This window comes from Myotis daubentonii, chromosome 3 (assembly GCF_963259705.1).
Source record: "Myotis daubentonii chromosome 3, mMyoDau2.1, whole genome shotgun sequence".
Taxonomy (NCBI): Eukaryota; Metazoa; Chordata; class Mammalia; order Chiroptera; family Vespertilionidae; genus Myotis; species Myotis daubentonii.
Genome location: NC_081842.1, coordinates 55,451,204 through 55,470,155, shown reverse-complemented (window position 1 = coordinate 55,470,155; position 18,952 = coordinate 55,451,204). Strand labels below are relative to the sequence as shown.

The 18,952-nt window shown below is 44.7% G+C and overlaps 1 protein-coding gene across 4 annotated transcripts in view; it reads right to left on the bottom strand.

Moving 5' to 3' along the window:
* LMLN (leishmanolysin like peptidase) overlaps window positions 1–18,952 on the bottom strand; it is a 79,146-nt gene that overhangs the window by 8,210 nt on the left and 51,984 nt on the right. For 3 of the 4 annotated variants that reach the window (XM_059687585.1, XM_059687583.1, XM_059687584.1), the window contains 4 exons: window positions 18,681–18,813; window positions 17,041–17,200; window positions 13,106–13,236; window positions 1,636–1,846 (listed from right to left, as the gene is read on the bottom strand). In XM_059687585.1, the coding sequence (XP_059543568.1) occupies window positions 1,636–1,846; window positions 13,106–13,236; window positions 17,041–17,200; window positions 18,681–18,813 (635 nt within the window). Of the gene's footprint in view, window positions 1–1,635; window positions 1,847–4,377; window positions 4,449–13,105; window positions 13,237–17,040; window positions 17,201–18,680; window positions 18,814–18,952 lie in introns of those variants that run through there. The other variant, XR_009451848.1, reaches the window with a different exon arrangement.

Here is an 18,952-nt window from a genome sequence, read left to right as displayed (position 1 = left end):
TGCTGGCAAGTGGACATCCCCCGAGGGCTCCCGGGCTGCCAGAGGGATGTCTGATTGCCAGCTTAGGCCCAATCCCCCCCCCCCCCGGGGGAGCGGGCCTAAGCCAGCAGGTGGTCATCCCCCGAGGAGTCCCAGACTGCAAGCGGTCACAGGCCGGGCTGAGGGACACCCCCCTCCCACCCTGAGTGCACAAATTTTTGTGCACCGGGCCTCTAGTTACTATTATAACTGCAGAAAACTCAGATGACTCACTGGAGTACTGTGCAGAAAAGAGTTAACTTAGCAGCCCTGAGATCGCCATCCAGGGTCACATGTAGTACATCAAAGCTGTCAGTGCTGCTCCATGAACAGTGATGTGGGCTGGACTGACTGGAAACATTGCAAAGAAACTAGCTGGGTTAGGGTTAAATCATAATAGTGATGTCAGGAAGAAGTGAAAGGTGGCCTGACAACCAGTAGGAGTAAGGAATCAAGATGCTGAGATAAAGGAACATAGGGGATTGTCATGGCAATGTGGTTTTGGCTAGTGAATGTTGGAACAGTGGTCTGATTTAAGGAATTTTGTAGTATTCATAAAAAAAAAAAGAGTGGTTCAACATATAGAGAGTGTAAACTGAGGACTCAATATTTTGACTCTGGAAATTCTTTTTGATTCCATTGACCTTGTCTGGCACAAAGGGTTCTCTCTGGCACTGAACTGACAGAAGAACTAAAAATTATCGGTTTTACATCATTACAACCTGAAAACATTTACAAAATACAGGGACAGGCTGGATCCACACTACCACAGAAAGCTCTCACTAACGTGGCAGCAGCACTTAATACGTGTTAGGGTAGCTCCTGTGTCCTTGTGCAGGAGTATAGGTCCTCAACAAAGAATTTAAGGCAACATACGCTGAAGACCATTAAGCTAGATCTGGGAGGCTGCAGTGCTCTCTGAATATGAAGTGCTGGGGGGACAGGCTCCTGTGCTGAAACCAGGAGAGTGGCTGACTGGGATGTAATCTGTGCATTCAAAACTGAGGTGCTGTGAGTGAGAGGGATATCTATTGCCAGTAACTGAGTTTGGTAAAGGTAGCTGACTAAACTGGTTAACATAGGTGGGAGGCAAATTACTAAATTTGGTTTTCTAAGATAGTTATTAAGCTATTTCTAAAGGCAATTTAAAAAGAGGAGTTCCAAAAATGTATTTCAACAATGGAATTGCCTGGCTGGTGTGGCTCTTTGTACTGAACGTTGTCCCATGGACCAAGGGGTCACCAGTTAGATTCCCAGTCAGGGCACATGCCTGGGTTGCAGACTCAATCCCCAGTAGGGGGCGTGCAAGAGGCAGCCTATCAATATTTCTCTCTCATTGATGTTTCTATCTCTCTCTCCCTCTTCCTTCCTCTCTCCTTAAAATCCATAAAAACATATTAAAACAAAACAAAATAATGGAGTCACTTTTGAAATAACTCTATTGATAGATATTGCTCCTGCCAGGAAAAAAAAAATTCAGTGGTGGGAAGGAGATTTTCCAATAAAACTGAAATTAGAAGAGAAGATGCTCAACCTGTTTTAGAGCTTCCTTGAAGGGAATTTTCAACATCTGATAAGAAAAGTCTCTGTCTTTACTCCAACCACAGAGATACTCACCCAGGGGTAGAGCTCGGGTCAGGTTAGCAGCCGGAGGATCTGTTTCTGGAGGACAGAGTTCACAGAAGTCCCAACATGATGGGCAGAGCAGGTTTCCATCGTGAATCCAGCCGTTCATATGAATACTAACGAAGAGGACCTGCCCGGCTCGACTACACAAATATGAAGTATTCTGGACCCAAACCTTTAGACCTTGTGGAGAACAAGAAACCTTCCAAAAGAGAGGAAAAAATCAGATCCATAAGTATACTGGCTTCCTTCATCTGCAGGAAAAGGTTAGAATTTACTAAAAATACTGGCTATAAAATATAATTTGGGATATAAAAATTTCAAATGATTATTTCTTCTTCAAAGTTGTTTTCTAAAAAGACTTCATGTTAATTTCAATTATGCTACTTCACTTTAAATATTTCTAAAACTTCTTTCCTAGAACTATTTTCAAAGTAAATACATGTTTCTGAAAATGTTTGTTAGTAGCTAATTTTTACTCTACAGGTAGATGAAATTTTTGGAAAAACCCAAAAGCTGCTCAGAACTGAGTCTGGTAAAGGTAGTTGACTAAACTGGTTAACACTAGGCTAACATAGGTGTTATGCAAAGTACTAAAATTGATTTTCTTAAATGGCTATTAAACTAAAGGCAATTTCAAAAAAGGAGTTCAAAAAATGTATTTCAACAATGGAGTAGTCATTTTTAAAATAACTATCATCAATTAAGTGTAAATACTCATTTGGAAATTTAAGTTATAAAACGCTTTTGAGAAAACAAACAACATAACCTGTAATTCAATGAGCCACATCTAATAAGTACCACCATAGGTATAGTGCAATGTAGTCATCTTTTAAGTGAAATTGATTTTCATGTTCAGTACTGAAAAGGATACCAAAGAACTTCACAACACAGTGCCTGCCCTCTACCAGCTTTGATGGAGGAGAGAAGGGAGGGGTATCATTTTTTTTATCCTAAAGATGTGCATAGGATTTGGGTCAGTGAGGGAGAGACATTGTGACCTGGTGGGTTGTGTCAGAGTCCAAATGGGTGAGGAGGGCAATCACATAGTGGGGTGGGAGAAGGTGAAAGAGGTGTGGACAGATGAAATAGGACAACATATTGAGGATAATGAAAGCCATATTTCTCACTGTCAGAGAAAGGAGTTACAAATATAAAATATAGAAAGGGAGAAAACCAAAATGAACCCTTTGGTGTTAGACTGGAATCAAAGATACGGATGCAAACTCCTGGTTATATATTTACACATGTATAAGCAGTATATATAAAAAGTAGGTAACACATATTTCCCAGCTCTGTTTACCAAGGGGGCCTGGAGAGCAGCTATATTTCAATAGCAATGAACAGGTCACCTAGCAACTAGATCTTCATTTCTAAATACCATACTCTACTGAAGAAACTAGAGCCCCTTAGAGAAATGGTTGATTCTAGGTGGGGGCAAAGAAAGTAAATATGGACCCAGAATATCTTGGGCCAGAAAGCCAGGAAATATTAAAAGAAAGATGGGGACAGGCTAAAGAACACAGGGACCAACTTAAAGGGGCTCCCTCTGGCCAAAGTTGGAGCAACTTGAATATCAAAATAAATTAAGATAGTAATGGTAATACTCAATATTAAATGGAATCCATGAGTCAAAACGAATATAAATACATAAATAAAATGAGAATCTGATAAGAAATAAGTTATTGACATAGTACCTTCCCCCAATACTTATTAATTACAAAGGTAATTAATTAAAACAGAAAAAGAATAACTTGTCAGTAGAACATGAGCATCACTTCTGTTATATTGCAGCCCCAAACCCATTACCTAGATTTAATGAAACACCAGACATCTTGTCTAGAACTGGCTTGTAATCTTTAAAAATGCAAGGTTATGAAAATCAAGAAGAGATGTGGAATTCTTCCAGATTGAAGAATAGAGACATGACACCTATGAAACATGTGAGATTAGTACAGATCCTACTGCTACAAGGACATTGTTGGGCCAATTGACAAAACTTGAATGGGGTTGAAGAATTAGATGTATCAATATTAATTTCCGGATTTTTTGGTAGTATTGTAGTTATGTAGAAGATATCCTTGTTCACAAGAAGTACACATGAAAATATTTGGGACTGAATGGGCAATATGTCAGCAATTTATACTTAAAAATTTTTTTGTGCCCTAACCGGTTTGGCTCAGTGGATAGAGCGTCGGCCTGCGGACTGAAAGGTCCCAGGTTCGATTCCGGCTAAGGGCATGTAATGTACCTTGGTTTCAGGCACAGATCGATGTTTCTGTCTCATCGATGTTTCTAACTCTCTATCCCTCTCCCTTCCTCTCTGTGAAAAATCAATAAAATATGTTTTAAAAAAAAATTTTTTTTTTGTACCATTCTTACAACTTTTGTCAAAATACGGAAAACAACAAGTTAATCCATATGTAAAATACTTGGAAATCATACACACTTTCCCACATAAATGGTGTTAGTATTAAATTAGCAAAATTAATTGACAATATTAGGTACAGGGAAGCCAAGCTATATTCAGTCTTTATGGCTGGTATTTCAAATCTGCATAATCCCTTTGTGGTGGTGGTAGTGTTGATAAATCATTAAAATAGCCTGAAAAGGTCTTCTTCCTATTATAGTTGTCATTGTTCTAGCTTTATTCCTTTAACCTAATATTCTCACTTATAGGAATTTATTTCAACAAATAAATTTTTAAAAGGTAAAATATGCAAGTATACTTACAAAAGCATTTTTAGATACAAAATATAACAAGGAAGTGACTTCTCAAATTATGATGATGCAATGTTCTACAGCTATAAAGAATAATAAGTATTATTACTGGAAAAACTTAGAAAGGGTGTTTTGCTCTGCATAAAAAGTATATGAAGGAAGTAAAACAAAATTATGCATTATGGTCAAAACTATGTATGTAATCTATATATATAAAAGCCTAAGCGACCGACACTGGTAGCTATTATGCGCACTGACCACCAGGGGGCAGACGCTCAATGCAGGAGCTGCTTCCTGGTGGTCAGTGTGCTCCCATAGCCAACTTCCCGCGGCCGGCCAACCTCCCGTGGTCCTTCCCCCCGCCAGCCAGCTTCCATCGGCCCCAGTCACTGGCCAGGCTGAAACACCCCACCCGTGCATGAATTTGTGCACTGAGCCTCTAGTCAATACATAAATCTTTAGTGGGATTTATCAGAAAATAGGTAGTGGATTATAGTTATCAGATTATAGTTAGAAAGTCTTTGTTTTTAATGATCTTTTATAAGGTTTCAAAGATAATTTTATATGTAAACTATCCTATATAATAAAAGCCTAATATGCTAAGTGCCCGCTCATCTGGTCGGCCATTCAACCAATCAAAGCATAATAAGCTAATGATATGCTAAGGCTGCGCAACTGCTCACTATGACGTGCACTGACCATCAGGGGGCAGTCGACTGGTCGACCTGTCACTATGACATGCACTGACCACCAGGGGGCAGATGCTCCAAATGGTAGGTTAGCTTGCTGCTGGGGTCTGGCTGATCAGGACTGAGCGAGACAGGCTGGACACGCCTTGGAGCCCTCCTATGGTCCCTCCCTGGCTGGCCAACTTCCCATGTCCCTCCCTGACCCAAATTGTGCACCAGTGGTGTCCCTTGGCCTGGCCTGTGCCCTCTCGCAATCTGGGACCACTCAGGGGATGTCAGAGAGCCGGTTTTGGCCCGATGGTGGACCAACCGGTCGCTATGACGTGCACTCACCACTAGGGGGCAGATGTTCAATGCAGGAGCTGTCCCCTGGTGGTCAGTGTGCTCCCACAGGGGCAGTGTGGCTCAGCAGAAGCCAGGCTCACGGCTGGTGAGCACAGCGGCAGTGGCGGGAGCCTCTCCCACCTCCGTGGGGAGTGGGCCTAAGCCAGCAGTCAGACATCCCCTGAGGGCTCCCAGACTGCAAGAGGGCACAGGCCAGGCTGAGGGACCTCCCCCCCCCCCCACTGAGTGCACGAATTTCGTGCACCGGGCCTCTAGTATCTCAATAAAGATGTTACTCCAAAATGATAAATTTTATAAGAAACTTAGGAGAACCAAGATGGCGGCATAGGTTAACGCCAGAGTTTGCTGCCTCGAACAACCACTTCAAAAAAAACAACTAACAGACGGAACGGACATCACCCAGAACCACAGGAACGCTGGCTGAGTGGAAGTCCTACAACTAGGAGAAAAGAGAAACGCATACCGCGACTCAGAGGAGGCACAGTGCTGAAGTCAAATACTAAGGTGCGGAGTGCATGCAGAGCGGGCTGGTGGCTGAGGGTGCAGTTGGCGTTTTCAATCGGGAGGGAGTCGCAGACTCTGAGCTTCAGATCCGAGTGAGTCTTTAGGGACCCAGACTCAAACGGGAGAAGCGGGACTGTCTGGCTTTGGTTGGAACTTGAAGGCAGCTTTCTCTCCGAGGTTTGCAGCGGTTGCTGGGACTCAGAGAGGCAGAGCCCCTGGGGACAGGACTGAGAGCAGCCATAACTGCTCGCTCCAGCCCACCCTGTTGATCCCGTGGGACCCGCCCCGCCCAAGCCTTGCACAGAGGCATTTGCCGGATAGCCTCAGGCAAAGGCTAGATTAGCACCTCCCTAGAGGACAGAAGTTCTCTCACTACAGACACAGCTGATTCTCACAGCCAGTTGGCCTGGTGGTCAAATCCCCGCCAGTATTACCTACAACAATCTAGGCTTAACTACAACAAGACTGCGCATAAAGACCACTAGGGGTTGCACCAAGAAAGCATAAAAAATGCGGAGACAAAGAAACAGGACGCAGATGTCAGAAATGGAAGATATAGAGCTCAAAACCACACTTTTAAGGTCTTTCAATAAGTTTCTAAAAAACTGCCGATAAAAGTAGTGAGATCCTCAAGAAATCTAATGAGACCCTCGATGTTGTGATAAAGAACCAACTAGAAATTAAGCATACACTGACTGAAATAAAGAATATTATACAGACACCCAACAGCAGACCAGAGGAGCGCAAGAATCAAGTCAAAGAATTGAAATGTGAAGAAGCAAAAAACACCCAACCGGAAAAGCAAAATGAAAAAAGAATCCGAAAATACGAAGATAGTGTAAGGAGCCTCTGGGACAGCTTCAAGCGTACCAACATCAGAATTATAGGGGTGCCAGAAGAAGAGAGAGAGCAAGATATTGAAAACCTATTTGAAGAAATAATGACAGAAAACTTCCCCCACCTGGTGAAAGAAATAGACTTACAGGTCCAAGAAGCGCAGAGAACCCCAAACAAAAGGAATCCAAAGAGGACCACACCAAGACACATCATAATTAAAATGCCAAGAGCAAAAGACACAGAGAGAATCTTAAAAGCAGCAAGAGAAAGAAACCCAGTTACCTACAAGGGAATACCCATACGACTGTCAGCTGATTTCTCAACAGAAACTTTGCAGGCCAGAAGGGAGTGGCAAGAAATATTCAAAGTGATGCCGAAACCGGTTTGGCTCAGTGGATAGAGCGTCGGCCTGCGGACTGAAAGGTCCCAGGTTCAATTCCAGTCAAGGGCATGTACCTGGGTTGCGGGCGCATCCCCAGTGGGAGATGTGCAGGAGGCAGCTGATCGATGTTTCTCTCTCATCGATGTTTCTAACTCTCTATCTCTCTCCCTTCCTCTCTGTAAAAAATCAATAATATATATATATATATATATATATATATATATATATATATATATGTATATATGTATATATATATATAAAGACAAAGTGATGAATGCCAAGAACCTACAACCAAGATTACTTTATCCAGCAAAGCTATCATTCAGAATTGAAGGTCAGATAAAGAGCTTCACAGATAAGGAAAAGCTAAAGGAGTTCATCACCACCAAACCAGTATTATATGAAATGCTGAAAGGTATCCTTTAAGAAGAGGAAGAGGAGCCGAAACCGGTTTGGCTCAGTGGATAGAGCGTCGGCCTGCGGACTGAAAGGTCCCAGGTTCGATTCCGGTCAAGGGCATGTACCTGGGTTGCGGGCATATCCCCAGTAGGAGATGTGAAGGAGGCAGCTGATCGATGTTTCTCTCTCATCGATGTTTCTAACTCTCTATCTCTCTCCCTTCCACTCTGTAAAAAATCAATAAAATATATAAAAAAAAAAAAAGAAGAGGAAGAGGAAGAAAAAGGTAAAGATACAAATTATGAACAACAAATATGCATCTATCAACAAGTGAATCTAAGAATCAAGTGAATAAATAATCTCATGAACAGAATGAACTGGTGATTATAATAGAATCAGGGGCATAGAAAGGGAATGGACTGACTATTCTTCGGGGGGAAAGGGGTGTGGGAGATGCGGGAAGAGACTGAACAAAAATCGTGCACCTATGGATGAGGACAGTGGGTGGGGAGTGAGGGCGGAGGGTGGGGTGGGAACTGGGAGGAAGGAGTTATGGGGGGGAAAAAAGAGGAACAAATGTAATAATCTGAACAATAAAGATTTAATTAATTAAAAAAGAAAAGAAACTTAAAAAAATATAATATTTAAATGTCCAGCTACAGAAGTCTGTTCAGATCTTGCAGCTGAAATAGTACAATGTATTCTGATTTTTCATTTTCAGGAGCACACACTCCACCTTGACATCCATTAGTAGGGTATGGGATATTCCTTAAGTTCTGCTCCTAAGTTACAGAATGCCTGTGTCTCCATATGTTTTTAGTATGGTAATGCATTCATTTAATATCAGGCATGCAAATAAGATACTTAAGAAAATAGTAATTTTCTCCCTTTGGATTTCTATTTTCAAAGGAGAAAAAAAACTATTATTAATCAGTAGTTGATTTATTAATTCTTAAATCTATACTTTGCACAGATCTTATGAAATAAAATTGTAAATTTTTTCTATTCAAAGTAATAGCTATTGAGGAAAGAATTATCTACTTTCCATTATTTCCTTAGGCTATATGCCCAGAAGTAAAATTATTATAAAAGTTGTTGATATATAGCAATTTTATACACACACACAAACACACACACACACACTAGTGGCCCAGTGCACAAAATTCGTGCATGGGGGGTCCCTAAGCCCGGCCTGCACCCTCTCCAATCTGGGACCCCTCAAAGGATGTCCTACTGATGGTTTACAGGGATCGGGCCTAAACTGGCAGTCAGACATCCCTCTCACAATCCAGGACTGCTGGCTCTAAACCACTCACCTGCCTGTCTGCCTGCCTGATTGCTTCTAACCACTCTGCCTGCTGGCCTGCTCGCCCCCAACTGCCCCCCACTGCCGGCCTACTCACCCCCAAATGCCCCCCCACCAGCCTGATCACCCCCAACTGCCCCCTGTGCCAGTGTGTTTGCCCCCTCTCCCTGGCCTGCTTGCCCCAACAGGCCCCCCTGCTGGTCTGCTTACCCTAACGGCTCCGGTACCCCATCAGCCTGATCACCCACAACTGCCCTCCCCTCTTGGCCTCTAACAGCCTCTACCTCGGCCCCGCCACCAAAGCTTTGTCCAGAAGAACGTCCGGAAGGTCTCCTGGAAGGTCTCCCAGTCTAATTAGCATATGACCCTTTTATTAGTATAAACTAGAGGCCCGGTGCACAAAAATTTGTGCACTTGGGGGGAAGGGGGGTCCCTCAGCCCGGCCTGTGCCCTCTCGCAGTCTGGGACCCCTCGGGAGATAACGACCTGCTGGCTTAGGCCTGCTCCCGGGTGGCAGAGGGCAGGCCCAATCCCTAGGTGCAGCCCCTGGTTGGGCTCAGAGCAGGGCCGATTGGGGAGTTGGGGTGCTGCCCCCTGTCATGCACAGAGCAGGGCGGATTGGGAGCTTGCGATGACACCCTCAGTCACGCTCAGGGTAGGGCCAATTTGGGGGTTGGGGCACCGCCCCCTGTCACGCTTAAGGCAGGGTCAATAGGGAGGTTGCGGCGCCACCCCGTCACACAAAGAGCAGGGCCAATCAGGGGGTTGGGGCGCTGCCCCCTGTCACGCACAGAGCAGGGCCCATCAGGGGGGTTGGGGCTCTGTACCCTGTCATGCACAGAGCAGGGCCCATCAGGGGGTTGGGGAGCTTCCCCCTGTCACGCACAGAGCAGGGCCAATCAGGGAGTTGAGGAGCTCCCCCCTGTCACTCACAGAGTAGGGCCGATAGGGGAGTTGGGGCACCGCCCCCTGTCACACACAGAGCAGGGCCCGTGGGGTGGGGGTTGGGGCGCCGCCCTCTATACCCACAGAGCAGGGCTGATCAGGGGGTTGGGGCGCCGCCACTGTCACATTCAGGGCAGGGCCGATGGGGAGGTTATGGCTCTACCCCATCACACACAGAGCAGGGCTGATCAGGGGGTTGGGGCGCTGCCCCCGTCACACACAGAGCAGGGCCGATCAGGGGGTTGGGGCACCGCACCCTGTCACACACAGAGCCGCAGGGCAATCAGGGGGTTGGGGAGCTCCCCCCTATCAGGCACAGAGCAGGGCTGATCAGGGGGTTGGGGCGCCTTCCCCTGTCACGAACAGAGCAGAGCCGATAGGGAGGTTGTGGCCCCGCCCCCTGTCACACACAGAGCCACAGGGCGATCAGGGGGTTCGGGCGCTGCCCCGTCACACTGATCCCAGTGCCGGGAGGCCTCCTGGTTCCACTGATTCCGGTGCTGGGAGGCATATTACCCTTTTACTATATAGGGTAGAGGCCTGGTGCACGGGTGGGGGCCGGCTGGTTTGCCCTGAAGGGTGTCCTGGATCAGGGTGGGGGTCCCCACTGGGATGCCTGGCCAGTCTGGGTCGGGGCTGAGGGCTGTTTTAAGGCTGTCGGGTGACTGAAGCTCCCAACCGCTCCTTTTTTTTTTTTATTCTGGGCCAGCTTTAGCTTTTAGGCTTGGCTCCAGTTCTTAGGCCTCCACTGCTGAAAGCAAGTTTCTGGCCTTTGTTTACCTTCTGTATTTGAAACAATGTTGTGATCCTGTTGGCTGAAGCCCGGCGACTAAAGCAGGTTTCTGTGGTTTTGTTTAGCTTCTATATTTGTAACATAGTTGCTTAGAGTTGCTGCTCAGAGGCCTGCAGCGGCAGGCGGGAAACGTTGGAGTCCTCCGTCACTGAAGCAAGCAAGCCTCATGTTAGTTTCAAGCTGCCTGGCTGCCGGCCGCCATCTTGGCTGGCAGTTAATTTGCATATTGCCCTGATTAGCCAAAGGGAAGGGTAGCGGTCGTACACTAATTACCATGTTTCTCTTTTATTAGATAGGATAGAGGCCTGGTCCATGAGTGAGGGCCGGGTGGTTTGCCCTGAAGGATGTCCCGGATCAGGGTAGGGGTCCCACTGGGGTGCCTGGCCAGCCTGGGTGAGAGGCTGATGGCTGTTTGCAGGCGGGCCAGAGCCCCTTCGGGGGGGGGGGGGGGTGGTACCCTGCTGGGGTGACTGGCCAGCCTGGGTGAGGGGCTGATGGCCCTTTTCAGGCTGGCCACTCCCCCCGGCGACCCAAGCTCCCAGCCTCTCCTTTTTTTGTTTTCTTTTTTTTTTTTTTCAACACCTCCTTGAGCGGAGGCCAGAGCCGGTTGGAAGCAGGTATCTGGGATTTATTTATCTTGTATAATTGAAACTTTGTAGCCTTGAGCGGAGGCCAGGGCTGGCCGGGAAGCTTGGCTCCTATCGCTGGGGGCAACCCAAGCCTCCTGCTCACTTGAGCTCCGTGGCCACCGCCATCTTAGTTGGGTTAATTTGTATACTTGCTCCTGATTGGCTGGTGGATGTAGTATAGTGATGGTTAATTTGCATGTTTCTCTTTTATTAGTGTGTATATATATGTATATACATATATATGTAAAACAGAGATAGGCAATTTCTCTAAAAAAAAAACACACCACCAATATTTTCACAAAACACAAGCATCCAAACTAATATTTACATAAACAAAGTTAAATATTAATCAGTAAATTAAAAAAGATAAAATGTATTTTAAAATATAATCTACACTAATAAAAGATAAAAATGGTAATTGGCGTACAGCGCTACCCTTTTCATTTGCTAATCAGGGCTATATGCAAATTAACTGCCAACTGAGATGGCAGTTAACTGCCAACAAAGATGGCGGCTAATTTGCATATGTAGGCACAATGCAGGGAGGCGAAAGGGAAAGCAGGAAGAAGCCCCCTGCCACTGACAGTGATTGGAAACCCAGGGGGGAGCTAAAAGGTGGGGGGCAGGGCAAAGGCGGCCCTGGGGCCGCCTTTGCCCTGCCCCCCAGCCATAATCGGAGTATCAGGCGCCTTTGCCGCCCTGGCCAGTGATAGCAGGAAGTAGGGGTGGAGCCAGCGATGGGAGCTGGGCACGGTCGAAGCTGGCAGTCCCGGGAGCTAGGGGTCCCTTGCCTGGGCCTAAAGTGGAGCCCACGATCGCGGGGCCGCTGCAGCTGCGGGTCCCCGCTGCCCGGGCCGGACGCCTAGGCCAGAGGCGTTAGGCCTGGGCAGGGGTGGAGCCTGCAACCGCGGGGAGCTGGGGGTCCCCTGCCCAGGCCTAACACCTCGGCCAGAGGCGTTAGGCCTGGGCAGGGGAAGAGCGGGAGATCGCGGCGCTGCTGCCGCTGCGGGTCCCCACTGCCCGGGCCGGACGCCTAGGCCAGAGGCGTTAGGCCTGGGCAGGGGCGGAGCCTGCAACCGCGGGGAGCTGGGGGTCCCCTGCCCAGGCCTGACACCTCTGCCGGAGGCCTCAGGCCTGGTCAAGGGGCCGATCCGGTGATTGGTGATCGGAGGGTGATGAGGGTCAACTCCTCTGGCCGAGGCATCAGGCCTGGGTGGGGGGCGGAGCCGGGGACTGGGGGGATATGATGGTCCCCTTGCCCAGGCCTGAAGCCTGGGTCAGAGCCGTCAGGCTTGGGCAGGGGGTGGAGCAAGCGATCAGAGGGAGATGGGGGTCCCCTCCCCAGGCATGATTCCTGGGCCAGAGGCCTCAGGCCTGGGCGGGGGTCAGAGCCAGTGATCGGGGGAGATGGGGGTCCCCTGTCCAAGCCTGAGCCTGACACCTCTGGCGGAGGTGTCAGGCCTGGGCAAGGGGCTGATCAGGCGATCGGAGGGTGATGGGGGTCTATGCCTCTGGCCGAGGCATCAGGCCTGGGCAAGGGGCAGAGCCAGCAATCGGAGGGGTCTGGGGGTCCCCTGCCCAGGCCTGACGCCTGGGCCAGAGGCATCAGGCCTGGGCTGGGGGCAGAACCAGTGATGGGGGGAAATGAGGGTCCCCTGCCCAGGCCTGACGCCTCTGTCAGAGGCGTCAGGCCTGGGCAAGGGGCCGATCCTGCGATTGGAGGATGATGGGGGTCAATGCCTGAGGGCTCCCAGTATGTGAGAGGGGGCAGGCTGGGCTGAGGGACACTCCCCCCCCACACACACACACACCCCCAGTGCACGAATTTCGTGCACCAGGCCCCTAGTAATCAAATAATGAGACAAAAGTTATATAATATTTGGTATAATTATTAACAATTATTTAGTTTACCTGATAACATCCACTCCCCCAGTCTGGGTAACTCTGCTTCCTTTCACAATTTTCCATGACGAATGCTGATTTCTGAATTAGACAAACTGAATGAGGTCCATACTTTTCAGCACCATAGTTTTTAAAAAGATCTGAAGAAAACCAGAAAAAATGTTCTTAAAAACTGATCTTTGGCTCAAAAGAACAAGAAATTGAAATATTCCATCTTTATGACTAATGGTTATTTTAAAAACAAACATGTTTAATGGAAAATTTCAATTTAAAATATCAAGAGAAAGAGGGCTCCAAACTTAAACTAGGTTCTCAATACAGAAACTACTGGGAGAAAATTATTATACCAGAAACAAGTGATAAAAGTGGATCTAAAGTATTTAAGTTAAATATACAGAGGAAATGGCACTGAGAATCACCTTCATTAGTGGCTTAAATAGCAGTCACTTGCCAAATGACCCAAAAAAGGATGAAGGCAACTATTTATATAATGAAAGCTTTCTGGGGGTCTTGCAACTTTTGCAAAACTCTTTTTGTATTTTCAACTTGTATTGTCATCCCCTGGAAGTTCATAAATACCATGCTGATCTAGTCTCAGACTAAACACAAACTTGCAGAGTGGACTCAATGACCTCTAAATAGCTAATGGGCAAAGGATGAAGGTCTTATACACAAGCAATATTTTGCTCTCTTTACACTTAATACAAGTAAGTTACATCTTTTGAAAGCAGAGAGTTCAATTAGCCCCCTGCCATTGTGGCTCAGTGGTTAAGTGTGGACCTATGAACCAGGAGATCATGGTTCAATTCCCAGTCAGGGCAAGTGCCCAGGTTGCAAGCTCAATCCCCAGCAGGGGGCATGCAAGAGGCAGCAGATCAATGATTCTCTCTCATCATTAATGTTTCTATATCTCTCTAGGGAAGGAAGGCCCTAGTGGGGCAACCTCCCAGTCCCTGGAGACTTTTGAAAAACCTCTTTCTGGGGAGGCTTTTCTTTTCCCTCCAGCGGCACGCAATTCAAAGGCGCTAACTGCGGAGCCACCTGCCACAGAGCTGCCTAATCTCTCTCCGCACCCAGCTGGATTGAGTTTGGGGCGGTGGGGCGGAACACCCCCAGCGGCTGCCCGCAGGGGGGATGCTGGTGGGGGTGGGGCATGTACGCAGGGGCCTTGGGGCTGGACCCCCAGCCCCCAGCGTGCTCTCTGCCTGGAGGCATCCAGCTGCAGACCTCCGACCCCATTAACTGGATCAGTGGTGAGGTGAGGAAATGAAATTTGGGGCGAGTACCATGGGTGCAGTCCCGATGACCTTCCCCTCCCAGGATAACGCTGCACTCCCTAACCTCCCACATGCTAAGAGATAAATGTGGATTCCCAAAGAGGCAGGCCCCCAAGGAGCTTCAGCTGGAGGACAGAGGAGTTACTCACTTCTGACACCCCCACCCTTTGCTTTAAGGCTGCATTCTCCTTCCCTAATACATGCTGCTTGAAGTACACGATGGTTTGTGTTTAGACATGTGATAAACGTGGGGAAAATAAAGTTTTGTGCTTTGGAACAAAAGAGTCTGGAGTCTGTGGGGGGTCTCTCTCTCTCTCACACACACACACACACACACACACACACACACACACACACACTTTTCCTCCCCTCTTCCCTGGCCTGGCAAATATTCACGCAGAAAGTTAACCCTAGCTCCTCAGAACCCACCCTCACTGGAGTGGCCTCTGTTTTGTTTTGTTTTTTTCTCTCACAAGGTTTCTTTCTAACCTCTAAACCAGCAGTCAGACATCCCCACAAGCGGTCCTGGATTGCTAGAGGGTGCATGAATTTCATGCACCAGGCCTCTAATATATGATAAAAAGGTAAGTATTTCCCTGGCTCGGGGGTAGCTCAGTTAGAGTGTTGTCCTGATAAGTTAATGTTGTAAGTTCGATCCCCCATCAAGGTACATACAAGAATCAACCAGTGAATGCATATGTGGAATAACAAATTGATGTTTCTCTTTTTCTCTCTAAAATCAATCAATAAAATTTTTTTTAAAAAATAAGTATTTTATTTTATGTCAATTTTGAAAAATCTTAATTATATAAACGAAGAAAGAAAATGTAAAATAGAACTCTATATTTCTTTTATTTTCAGAGTATTTCGAAGTCCTCAAAAATCAGTGACCAATGGTTAAAAAAAAAAAAAAAGGAGCATCAGCAAGCTACAATTCTCAGGCCAAATCCTGAAGGTTACCTGTTTTTATAAATAAAGTTTTAGCCAACACATCCACACTCATTCATTTATAGATTGTTTATGACTGCTTTCACACTACAACAGCAGTGTTGAGCAGCTGCAACTGAGACTATGACCCACAAAACCTAAAATATTTACTATTTTCTCTTTACAATAAATGTTTGCCAACTCCATCTGTAAAACAATAACATGTGATAATGTATTTTTAGCAAACCCATGACTGATAGATCTGTGCATTTCTTTTGTTTTATATGGAACTGCTGAGTAGTTGTATCATAAATCTTTAATATTTATTAAGTAGGTGAGTGATAAAAATAAATAACTACAAACCCTGTTAAATCTGCTAGGTTTAAAAATAAAACATTATGGAAATTGAAAATTTAAGTGACTTAGTTTGTAATAAAGTATGTAATAAAGGGGGAGTGGGGGAAAGGACCAGGTTAAAAATTTTGATGATGCCCTAACTGGTTTGGCTCAGTGGACAGAGCGTTGGCCTGTGGACTGAAGGGTCTCAGGTTCAATTCCGGTCAAAGGTACATGCCTCGGTTGCAGGCTCGGTCCAACGTGCAGGAGGCAGCCAATCAATTATTCCCTCTCATCATTGATGTTTCTGTCTCTCTCTTCCTCTCCTTTCCTCTCTGAAATCAATAAAAAAATATTTTAAAAAAATTTTGATGACCACAGAAACAAAAACTATTTATTGCTATTTATTAACATATCAGATGTGAGAACACTTTATTTATAGAGGTGGATAGTAGGAGCTGTAACTATTATTGTTGAATATCCAATTGCCATACTGTTTATCCCTTTGAAGACCTGTTCATTTATATGTATTACGAAAGAATAAACAGTATGACAACAGCCAAACCGGTTTGGCTCAGTAGATAGAGCGTCGGCCTGCGGACTGAAAGGTCCCAGGTTCGATTCTGGTCAAGGGCATGTACCTTGGTTGCGGGCACATCCCCAGTAGGAGGTGTGCAGGAGGCGGCTGGTCAATGTTTCTCTCTCATCGATGTTTCTAACTCTCTATCCCTCTCCCTTCCTCTCTGTAAAAAATCAATAAAAAATATATTTTAAAAAAATAGTATGACAACATCTTACTAGTGATGGGATAATAATGCTATTCTGATATCTGAAGAATGGCATGTTACTTCTAAATTACATAAAATGCACACTCCTTAGGAGTTGAAAAAATAGGTTACCAAATGTGATTAGCTAAAAAGAGCTCTCCATTGGAGGGCCCTGCACTAAGTAACTGGATCACTTAGTGTCTTTTTATTCATCTGTGAAATTCAATAATATCTTCTCTATGTCTCTCGTCAGGTTCTTAGAAGAATAAAATTAAATATAAAAATGAAAGAGTTTTGCAAATGAAAGTTTCAGGCAGATGTAAGATATTACTAAAAAGCAGTGTGTATACATGCACAAATCTATCTAATAGCTAAAAATCTTTTCTATGTGTGATGGTTCTAAGCTCTTACTACATTAATTCATTTAATTCTCACCAGACCTCTATTAGATATATATTATTATCCCCTTTCTACAGAGGAGGAAGCTGAGGCACAGAGAAGTTAGATTATTTAAAACAGATGGATAGCAGTGGAACCACAATACAAATTCTAGGGTCTGTGCTCTTAACCACTATTTTACATTGCTGATATATAATTGTAATATGTATATAACATTTCATTTCACTAGACTACTAACCTGGTTGATTTTCCAATATTCTACAATCTGAGCTGCGCTGATATTCACCACTTACATGCCAAATGAATTCCTGACTGAAAGGGCAGTAGTCAGCAATTTCTACTGAACCACCATAATGAGGCAAATCTTCTGCAGGTATTCCACTGAGTTCATCAAAGTACTACAAAAAAAGTATTAGGAAGACAGGGAAAAAAAGAAATATTCTGTATAACCAAACAAAGTCCACAAAAAATTTGTAGTAACCCTCTAATGCTGTATAACACAAAGAAGATATTAATGTAGTTTTCCTCATGTACAGCAAGCATGTCAAACTCAAAAGCTAACACAGGCCAAATAAACGAGGCATGCGGCCCGTGGGCCGTGAGTTTGACATGCTTGATGTACAGCGTAACACAAAAATATTAATATACTACTCAGGGGTATGTCAAAGCTATTATAGTTTTAGAAATAAGTAAGGTAAGTAAACTATTTAAGTTTTTTATTAGATAACAAATTTGTTATGTTTTTAAAGAATGAATCAGAAGACTTTTAAGAGTTGACAAAATACATAAAACTGAATAGAATTAAAATTTTAAATATGCTGTACTTTAAATGTCTTTACACGCTGTTTTGACATTCTTGAAAAAATAAAATTGTAAGAAAATGCAAGAGATCACATATATACATATAATACTTTGAACACCAAAGGAACAAGGTACCAGATAAATCTTAAAGATTTCACATTTTACACCAACTCATTGAATGATAATACTACTAGTGGCCCAGTGCACAAATTCGTGCATGAGTGGGGTCCAGCCAGCCTGCCCTGATTGGGGTTGGGGTGGCCAATTGGGGGCGGGGCAGGGCTGGCTGGGGAGAGGGGCTACAGGTGGCTGGTGGGCCAGCCCCGCCCCCATCAAACTCCTGGTAGAACTCCCAGTCGAGGGGAAAATTTGCATATTAGCCTTTTATTATATAAGACGTCTAAGAAATATAGTTACCATCATATGGTGTCTGAAACGCTCAGAAAGATCATAAACCTATGTAGGAAGCTCAAAATTTAGCAGCAATCATTTAAAATTAGCTTTTGTGATATAATTTCTGACTAACGTGTCCTTTGAAAATGACAGGCAGAGTTCAGGCTTTTTAGAGATAGCCATGGCAACGAAACACTTAAAAGGTCAAATCAGAGATTCAGACAACATCATGTGGGGCCATTTTCTTCACCTTTTCCATCCCTTAAGTCAAACCTCCTCTAAATCAGAACTCCCAAGCCTTCTAATTAATTGGCTTAGAGTACCTGGGTTATTTTCTTTAAAGAATCTTGGGGGGTTTTTTGGTGTATAAATTAGAGGAAATTAAAGATGAAGACTTTGGAAAAAACTAGAAAGAAAAAACATACAGTTTAGAAATATTTAGAGCAAAATAAACATTTTAAATGCCTCTTACTATTTCTACAGGAATTGCTAGATATTAATTACTATCTATTATATCACATTAGTTATAAATAAATAGAGGAATTCCTCAGTTTTATCTGACTTATAGAAAACAAATGAGGCCTTATAAATTGAAACAGTTAAGAGACTTTACTCTTCTAATTCAAAATAGAAACTTATTTTTAAAAAGGTGATTCTTAAAATTGGGCCCCAATCAAGTGTTACCTGGTATTCTTGAGGCAAAGGTTTTGGAAACTTCTGCAAATTACACACTGCAACTGCTCTCTGGTCCTGTCTGCAAGTTAACTGCAAGGGATTACTTCTGAGAGTGTCACAGTAAGGGCTTAGCATCTGCCTCCTGCACATAAAAATAAACACCACAGTATAAAACTGTAAAGAAAACAGTACACGTCTATTCTTTTCCATTATAAGCTTATCTTTTCCACTATAATTTCAATGTTTTAATAGCTTAAAATGAATTGCTAAATCGAGTTATA